The sequence below is a fragment of the Symphalangus syndactylus genome, chromosome 8, assembly GCF_028878055.3.
Source record: "Symphalangus syndactylus isolate Jambi chromosome 8, NHGRI_mSymSyn1-v2.1_pri, whole genome shotgun sequence".
NCBI lineage: Eukaryota > Metazoa > Chordata > Mammalia > Primates > Hylobatidae > Symphalangus > Symphalangus syndactylus.
The window spans coordinates 86,921,785-86,931,206 of NC_072430.2; the positions used below are offsets into that span (position 1 = coordinate 86,921,785).

The window sequence follows — 9,422 nt, forward strand, 5'->3', positions numbered from 1 at the left end:
TCTCTGATGGTAGTTTGTGTTTCTGTGGGATCAGTAGTGATATCTCCTTTATCATTTTTTATTGCATCTATTTGATTCTTCTCTCTTTTCATTAGTCTTGTTAGCAGCCTATCAATTTTGTTGATCTTTTCAAAAAACCAGCTCCTAGATTCATTAATTTTTTGAAGGGTTTTTTGTGTCTCTCAGTTCTGCTCTAATCTTAGTTATTTCTTGCCTTCTGCTAGCTTTTGAATGTATTTGCTCTTGCTGCTCTAGTTCTTTTAATTGTGATGTTAGGGTGTCGATTTTAGATCTTTCCTCATTTCTCCTGTGGGCATTTAGTGCTATAAGTTTCCCTCTAAACACTGCTTTAGCTGTGTCCCAGAGATTCTGGTATGTTGTGTCTTTGTTCCCATTGGTTTCAAAGAACATCTTTATTTCTGCCTTCATTTCGTTATTTACCCAGTAGTCATTCAGGATCAAGTTGTTCAGTTTCCAGGTAGTTGTGTGGTTTTGAGTGAGTTTCTTAATCCTGAGTTCTAATTTGGTTGCACTGTGCTCTGAGAGACTGTTTATTATGATTTCTCTTCTTTTGCATTTGCTGAGGAGTGTTTTGCTTCCAATTATGTTGTCAATTTTAGAATAAGTGCAGTGTGATTCTGAGAAGAATGTATATTCTGTTGATTTGGGGTGGAGAGTTCTGTAGATGTCTATTAGGTCTGCTTGTTGCAGAGCTGAGTTCAAGTCCTGGATATCATTGTTAACCTTGGGTCTCATTGATCTAATATTAACAGTGGGGTGTTAAAGTCTCCCATTATTATTGTGTGGGAGTTTAAGTGTCTGTAGGTTTCTTTTTTTTTTTTTTTTTTGAGACAGAGTCTCGCTCTGTCGCCCAGGCTGGAGTGCAGTGGCGCAGTCTCGGCTCACTGCAAGCTCCGCCTCCCGGGTTCACGCCATTCTCCTGCCTCAGCCTCTCCGAGTAGCTGGGACTACAGGCGCCCGCCACCACGCCCGGCTAAGTTTTTGTATTTTTCAGTAGAGACGGGGTTTCACCGTGGTCTCGATCTCCTGACCTCGTGATCCGCCCGCCTCGGCCTCCCAAAGTGCTGGGATTACAGGCGTGAGCCACTGCGCCCGGCCGTGTCTTTGTAGGTTTCTAAGGACTTGCTTTATGAATCTGGGTGCTCCTGTATTGGGTGCATATATATTTAGGGTCGTTAGCTCTTCTTGTGGAATTTATCTCTTTACCATTATGTAATAGCCTTCTTTGTCTCTTTTGATCTTTGTTGGTTTAAAATCTGTTTTATCAGAGACTAGGATTGCAAACCCTGTTTTTTTTTTTTTTTTTTTTTTTTTGGTTTCCATTTGCTTGGTAGATCTTCCTCCATCCCTTTATTTTGAGCCTGTGTGCATCTTTGCACATGAAATAGGTCTCCTGAATACCGTACACTGATGGGTCTTGACTCTTTATCAAATTTGCCAGCTTGTGTCTTTTAATTGGGGCATTTAGCCTATTTACATTTAAGGTTAATATTGTTATGTGTGAATTTGATCCTGTCATTATGATGTTAGCTGGTTATTTTGCCTGTTAATTGATGTAGTTTCTTCATAGCATCAATGGTCTTTACCATTTGGCACGTTTTTGCAATGGCTGGTACCGGTTGTTTCTTCCCAAGTTTAGTGCTTCCTTCAGGAGCTCTTGTAAGGCAGGCCTGGTGGTGACAAAATCAGCATTTGCTTGTCTGTAAAGGATTTTATTTCTCCTTCACTTATGAAGCTTAGTTTGGCGGGATAGGAAATTCTGGGTTGAAAATTCTTTTAAGAATGTTGAATATTGGCCCCCACTCTCTTCTGGCTTGTAGGGTTTCTGCCGAGAGATCCGCTGTTAGTCTGATGGGCTTCCCTTTGAGGGTAACTCGACCTTTCTCTCTGCCTGCCCTTAACATTTTTTTCTTCATTTCAACCTTGGTGGATCTGACAGTTATGTGTCTTGGGGTTGCTTGTCTTGAGGAGTATCTTTGTGGTGTTCTCTGTATTTCCTGAATTTGAATGTTGGCCTGCCTTGCTAGGTTGAGGAAGTTCTCCTGGATAATATCCTGAAGAGTGTTTTCCAACTTGGTTCCATTCTCCCCGTCACTTTCAGGTACACCAGTCAAACGTAGATTTGGTCTTTTCACATAGTCCCATATTTCTTGGAGGTTTTATTCATTTCTTTTTACTCTTTTTTTCTCTAACCTTGTCTTCTCGCTTTATTTTGTTAATTTGATCTTCAATCACTGATACCCTTTCTTCCACTTGATCAAATTGGCTATTGAAGCTTTTGCATGTGTCACCAAGTTCTTTTGCCATGGTTTTCAGCTCCGTCAGGTCCTTTAAGGTCTTCTCTACACTGTTTGTTCTAGTTAGCCATTTGTCTAATCTTTTTTTCAAGGTTTTTAGCTTCCTTGCGATGGGTTCAAACATCTTCCTTTAACTCAGAGAAGTTTGTTATTACCGACCTTCTGAAGCCTACTTCTGTCAACTCATCAAAGTCATTCTCCATCTAGCTTTGTTCCGTTGCTGGCGAGGAGCTGTGATCCTTTGGAGGAGAAGAGGTGCTCTGATTTTTAGAATTTTTAGCTTTTCTGCTCTGGTTTCTCCCCATCTTTGTGGTTTTATCTACCTTTGGTCTTTGATGTTGGTGACCTACATCAAAACATTGGGGTTTTGGTGTACATGACCTTTTTGTTGATGTTGATGCTATTCTTTTCTGTTTGTTAGTTTTCCTTGTGACAGGTCCCTCAGCTGCAGGTCTGTTGGAGTTTGCTGGAGGTCCACTCCAGACCCTGTTTGCCTGGGTATCACCAGCAGAGGCTGCAGGACAGCAAATATTGCAAAACAGCAAATATTGCTGCCTGATGCTTCCTCTGGAAGCTTTGTCCCAGAAGGGCAGCTGCCTATATGAGGTGTCTGTCGGCCCCTACTGGAAGGTGTCCCCCAGTTGGGCTACGTGGGGGTCAGGGACCCACTTGAAGAGGCAGTCTGTCCATTCTCAGAGCTCAAACGCTGTGCTGGGAGAACCACCGCTCTCTTCAGAGCTGTCAGACAGGGACATTTAAGTCTGTAGAAGTTGTGTGTTGCCTTTTGTTCAGCTATGCCCTGCCCACAGAGGTGGAGTCTAGAGGCCAAAGGCCTTGTTGAGCTGCGGTGGGCTCTGCCCAGTTCAGGCTTCCCTGTCCACTTTGTTTACCTTCTCAAGCCTCCACAATGGCAGACACCCCTCCCCCAGCCAGGCTACCACCTTGCAGTTCAATCTTAGACTGCTGCACTAGCAGTGAGCAAGGCTCCGTGGGTGTGGGACCCGCTGAGCCAGACACGGGAGAGAATCTCCTTGTCTGCCAATTACTAAGACCTTGGGAAAAGTGCAGTATTTGGGCAAGAGTGTCCCATTTTTTCAGGTAGTCTGTCACGGTTTCCCTTGGCTAGGAAAGGGAAATCCCCCAACCCTTTGCACTTCCCGGTTGAGGCAACACCCCCCCATCCCCGCCCCGGCTTCTTCTCACCCTCTGTGGGCTGCACCCACTGTCTAGCCAGTCCCAATGAGAAGAACCAGGTACCTCAGTTGCAAGTGCAGAAATCACCTGTCTTCTGCGTCAATCACACTAGGAGCTGCAGACCGGAGCTGTTCCTACTCAGCCATCTTGGAATGCCCTCTCAAACTTTATCTGGGAACATCTGTTCTTGCACAGTTTTGACGTTTTGAGGCTTTTGTAGTCAGTCATGCTTTTTTTTTGTTTTTAAACAAAGAATTGTTTCATGTTTCTGTGACACTATTATTAGTATTTATTTTAGGTACATAATGGGTTAACTGCTTTTGCAGCATTATTTCCTTGAAGAGAATAAATTTGAATTTCAAACACTTTAAGTTTTGGAACAAAAGAACTTGAAAGCATATTTAATCAAGTTTCTTGGGTGGAAATGTTATGTTTTGATTAAATACTTAAAAGATAACAAGTGTTTTTAATTTTAGAGAAATTTTCAAGAAGAGCAGATAAATACCAGAGATGCAAAAGCAATCGCTGCCTTAATAAATGAAAAATTGGAAACTCTCCAAAATCAAGGCAAGAGGAATAAGGTATGGACTAAGCCTAGAGTTGACTTTGGCAAAAGTTAGCAAAATTTATTTTTCCTATACATTACATGCATCCAGAGACAAGCAAAATGAGGCATCAAAAAATAGTAAGATAGCTGAAAATTCTACTTGGGGGAATAGGACAATCAAAATGTAGCCTAGACACTGAAATGCTTTTAAAAATTTGGACAAGTAAAACCACTTAACAAAAAATAGTGACTGTGGTCCATGCAAAAACATGTATACAAATATTTATAGCAGTATTATTCATAATAGCAAAAAAAAATGAAACCAAATGTCTGTCAACTGACAGATAAATGAAATGTGGTATATCCATTCAATAGAATATTTTCAGCCATAAAAGGAACGAAGTACTGACCTATGCTACAACATGGATGAACTCTGGAAAATGTTTAGTGAATGAAGCCAGTCACAAAGGCCAAATATTATATAATACTATTGATGTAAAATATCTAGAATAATCCATAGAGACAGAACGTAGGTTAATGGTTGCCTGGGGCTGAAGTGGAGTGGGATAGAAAAGAGCACAAATGGGGTAACTGCTAATGGGTAGTAAGGAGTTTATTTTGGGAATATGGAAAATGTTTTAAAATTAGATTGTAATGACAGTTGGACAACTCTGAATATACCAAAAACCACTAAACTCCTTTAAATGTGGGAATTTTATGGTATGTGAAATATATCTCAACAAAGCCATAAAAAAAAAATAGTGACTTTGGCCATAAATTATTTAAATTTTGTTCAAATGTAAATAAAGCATTGAATTGTTAGGAATAAATATACTGGAGCCTCATAACACGTTTTGGATAGCAAATTTTCTTTTGTTCTTGGTGTAATCAGAACGTATTGAAACCCATATTCGTGTTGGCCGCTCTTTGAATCTTTAATCTGTCAAGAAGCAGCACAACCTTTTTCCTGTTACTCTTCAGAAGGCAGTTCAGTTTTACCTTTTTCAAATCCGTGTTACTGTAGATCATACTTAAAAACAGAACAAAGAGTCTATGAATGTTGTAGTGCTTTTAAAATGGAATTTAATACAATCACATGAGGTATCTCGGATTCTTTCCCTATGAGGCAAAAGGAGGACAAAATAGCTCAGCCTCTGGAAAGGGCTAGAGAAGTCTGGCTTAATAGCACCATATTAGACAATAGGTTCTACTGTAATCCAGTTCAAACTGCAGACCCCAATAGACAAAGCCTTACAACCTACCTCAAGAGTATTTTTTACAAATCTGAAAGGTAGGAAAGTGTTATGAGTCTGTATTTTCTTGGTTCCACTGAACAAACATGTTTTTCTAGTGTTTTGCTATATTAGTTTTCTCAAGATATTTTATTTTGAAAGATATAACTTTTATCTCATTAAATATTTGAAATTTAAAAATTGTCATAATCTAGAATATCATACCTGAAATTAAGTTAAAGAGCATACCCAATATGCTTGAAATTATGTAAACCTATATAGTTAGTAATTTCTGCTGTGGGCAGGTAAGAACTAGGAGATATTCTTTTCTTTTTTATTGTTATATTTTGGCAAAGCATATTTCATGTCATGATCCATTAAATAAGAATATTGAGTATTTCTGAAACAGTGAAATGTTGGCTTGTGGTATTTCACCTTATTTTTAACATTACCAACTCATACTTCCTCCTTTCTCTATCGCCTTTACATCATTATTATAGGATGAACTTTGATAATGTTGAAGATGAAGAAATAAAAGAAATTCTGACAGATGACATCAGAAGCCACCTATTTAGAATGTTACATTTATGATGGGAATGAATGAACATTATCTTAGACTTGCAGTTGTACTGCCAGAATTATCTACAGCACTGATGTAAAAGAAGGGTCTGCAAACTTTTTCTGTAAAGGGCTGGTTTATAAATATTTTAGACTTTGCAGGCTATATGGTTCACACATGAGAACAAGAATAGAGTCATCATGTATTCTTCTCTGTTATTTACTTTTAACAACTCTTTAAAAAATATTAAAACAATTCTTAGCTCAGAGCCATAGAAAAGTAGGCCAGATTCAGTCCATGGACCATAGATTGCTGTCCCCCTCTACGGACTTATGATGTTTCAGGTGGCTGGCTTGAACACGAGTCTGCTGTGCTATTATCTACATAAATGTCTAAGTTGTATAAAGTCCACTTTCCCTTCACGTTTTTTGGCTAGCCTGAAAAGAGGTAACTTAGTTTTTGGTCACTTGTTCTCCTAAAAATACTATCCCTGACCATATATTTATATTTTGTTTTAAAAACACCCATGATGTGGCACAGTAAACAAACCCTGTTATTCTATGTTATTATGAAGAGATTCTATATTATTATGAAGAGATTCTTCATTGTTTTCTTTCCTTCTCAAAGGTTGCAAAAGTGCTTTTAATTTTTCACAGCTGAGAAACAGTCAGCAGTATATGTGCACACAGTAAGTACACAAATTTGAGCAACAGTAAGTGCACAAATTCTGTAGATTGCTGTATCATCCAGGAAAACCTGAGGGAAAAAAATTATAGCAGTTATTATCTGGGCATTGTAGAGTATCCTAAATATGTTATCAAGTATTTAGAGTTCTATATTTTAAAGATATATGTGTTCATGTATTTTCTGAAATTGCTTTCATAGAAATTTTCCCACTGATAGTTGACTTTTGAGGCATCTAATATTTACATATTTGCCTTCTGAACTTTGTTTTGACCTGTATCCTTTATTTACATTGGGTTTTTCTTTCATAGTTTTGGTTTTTCCCTCCTGTCCAGTCTATTTATTATTCAAATAGGAAAAATTACTTTACAGGTTGTTTTACTGTAGCTCATAATGATACTGTAGTTATTCCAGTTATAGTTTACTGTCAGAGGGCTGCCTTTTTCAGATAAATATTGACATAATAACTGAAGTTATTTTTATAAGAAAATCAAGTATATAAATCTAGGAAAGGGATCTTTTAGTTTCTGTGTTGTTTAGACTCAAAAAATCACAAATTTGTCAGTAACATGTAGTTGTTCAGTTATAATTCGGAATGTACAGAATGATAAAAATTCCAATCAGTCGTAAGAGGTCAGTGAATTAAAAGGCTTGCAATTTTTTTCAAAAACCTGTTAGAATATGCTTTATTGTGTTTTGAAGAGTTTTCCTTTTCTTTTCAATATCAGTTTATCCTGCTCACCAATATTTCCTCATAAAGGTTATTATAGCCATAATTAATGTTAAAATAGACTTTGTTCTTCATATTCTCCCATCTTTTTCTCTACTGTATACTCAACTCTGTCTGGATTCTGCTGTATGCCTGTGGGCATATATGGAACAGTCACCACTTGTCACACTTAACACCAGCTTTTTGAATTATGATCAGTAATGGCAAGAGCCTTTCATTCTCAAATGTTTAAAGCCTAGGAGTTCTACAAAATTGGCTTGTTTCTACAAGAATCCCAAAATGGAATGCCTAAAGAAGTCTTACTTGGGTGAATACTTACTAAAATATACTGGTTATGTGCATATCACCACACTGGACACTGAGGAGTGTACAAAAGGAATCTAAGACATGGTCCCCATCTCCCACCTGTCTGTAATTCACTGTTTTGTCACTGAGCTCATAAGGTACTTACATTACTACCTGTAAATGTTTCCTACACTTGTTAGTTGAGAAACATTTTAGGCAGTAAATATAGTAAATATTATGTGTCCTATAATTTGACCTAAGCTATGTGCCTTTGGAATCAGCTCTAAGCCAGGGCCCCCTGGGAGTCATGTTAAGAAACATGTATCATAAAGCGACATACATCAAGGTTATCCTATATAGTCATAACAGTATTATTGGGTCTTTCAAAAACAGCTGGCAGATTGAGCTTTTAATGGCTATCTATCTTGATGCAGTAGATAGAGCACCTCTAAGGAGTACCAGGTGTAATGTGCCATTTCTCTCAGCAACAATTATGTTTTAGGCATTAATGATGTTTGTCTATTCTGATTTCTCAAATTTTATTTAGGTCTTTCATCGCTTTTTTATTTAAAGGTATATTATTAAGATAAAGGAAAAGTAAAATGAAATGGTTATGTAATAACTTTTTACATTCTCAAAATTTTCTTTAAATTTGCTCTTTGTTTTCTGACAGTGCTCAAAGTGGGATTTTTTTTAGAAGTACGGTTATCAAAACAACACATTTCTTATGGGACACACATTTCAAAGATGTTTAGTATGATAAAATTTTTAGTAAAAGGGTAGCACTTTTAAGTCATTTGAATAGACTCTTTGTGTAATATTTAGTCTAGTGTTAGTCCTTAAATCTGCCAACAAAACCAGATAGATGTCTTAAATTAGGCACATTTATTCCATTGTGACTGTTAAGAAATAATAAAAGATTAAATTAACAAAATGCATTTTAAATTTTTATGATACCTGTAGAATAAAAATTGATAATGAAGATGAAAAGTAAATAACCTTTCTGATAATATTCTACTTTACACATATACTGAAAACTTACTTACATATACCCAAATTCTTCTAGTGAAGAAGTTTGTAATATGGTTTGGGTATTTGTCCCCTCCAAATCTCATGTTGAAATATGATCCCCAATGTTGGATATGGGGCCTGGTGGGAGGTGTTTGGGTGATGGGGGCTGATCCCTCATAAATGGCTTTGTGCCTTCCCCAGTGGTAATGAGTTCCTGCCGTGTTTGTTCCTGCAAGAGCTGGTTGTTAAAAGGAACCTGGCATCACCACCTCCTTTCTCGCTCCCTCTCTGTGTGACATGCCTTCTCTCCCCGTGCCTTCTGCCATGAGTAAAAGCTCCCTGAGACCTCACCAGAAGCTGAGCAGATGCTGGTGCCACGTTTTTACAACCTGCGGAACTGCAAGTCAAATAAACCTTTTCTTTATAAGGTATACCAGTCCCAGGTATTCCTTCATTGCAATGCAAAACAGACTAATACAGTTTTTTTTTTTTTCAGTAAGAATTACAAAATTTAGGCCAATGACCAAGCTGAGTATAAATTACTAATCATACACAAAAATGTGTTTCACTGGCTTGAGTCATTTTTCTGTTTAACACTGAATTTACACTTAGATTCTTGTACTGTCACGGAGTCCCTTTGTAAACAGCTAGGTATATTTTGTGAATGGAAACTAGCCAAAAATATAGCCAAAGTCTCATGCCAAACTGGTCTACATCAGTATGGACTCCAGAAATGCATCTTTCAACCACTTGATTGCATTAAGTAGTCATTTGAGTGCATCACCTAGTGGCCTGTGGTCCTGAAAGTTAGTAATCATCCCCAAAAAGGTCTGTGTTAATTACTGATAGACAATCTTCATTA

At 37.6% G+C, this 9,422-nt stretch overlaps 1 protein-coding gene across 4 annotated transcripts in view; it reads left to right on the forward strand.

Moving 5' to 3' along the window:
- DNAJC10 (DnaJ heat shock protein family (Hsp40) member C10) overlaps nt 1-7,310 on the forward strand; it is a 58,993-nt gene extending 51,683 nt beyond the window's left edge. For all 4 annotated transcript variants that reach the window (XM_055289934.2, XM_055289935.2, XM_063645616.1 and 1 more), the window contains 2 exons: nt 3,989-4,093; nt 5,792-7,310. In XM_055289934.2, the coding sequence (XP_055145909.1) occupies nt 3,989-4,093; nt 5,792-5,803 (117 nt within the window). In that variant the 3' untranslated portion in view covers nt 5,804-7,310. The remainder of the gene's footprint in view (nt 1-3,988; nt 4,094-5,791) is intronic.
- Nucleotides 7,311-9,422: the final 2,112 nt, after the last annotated feature.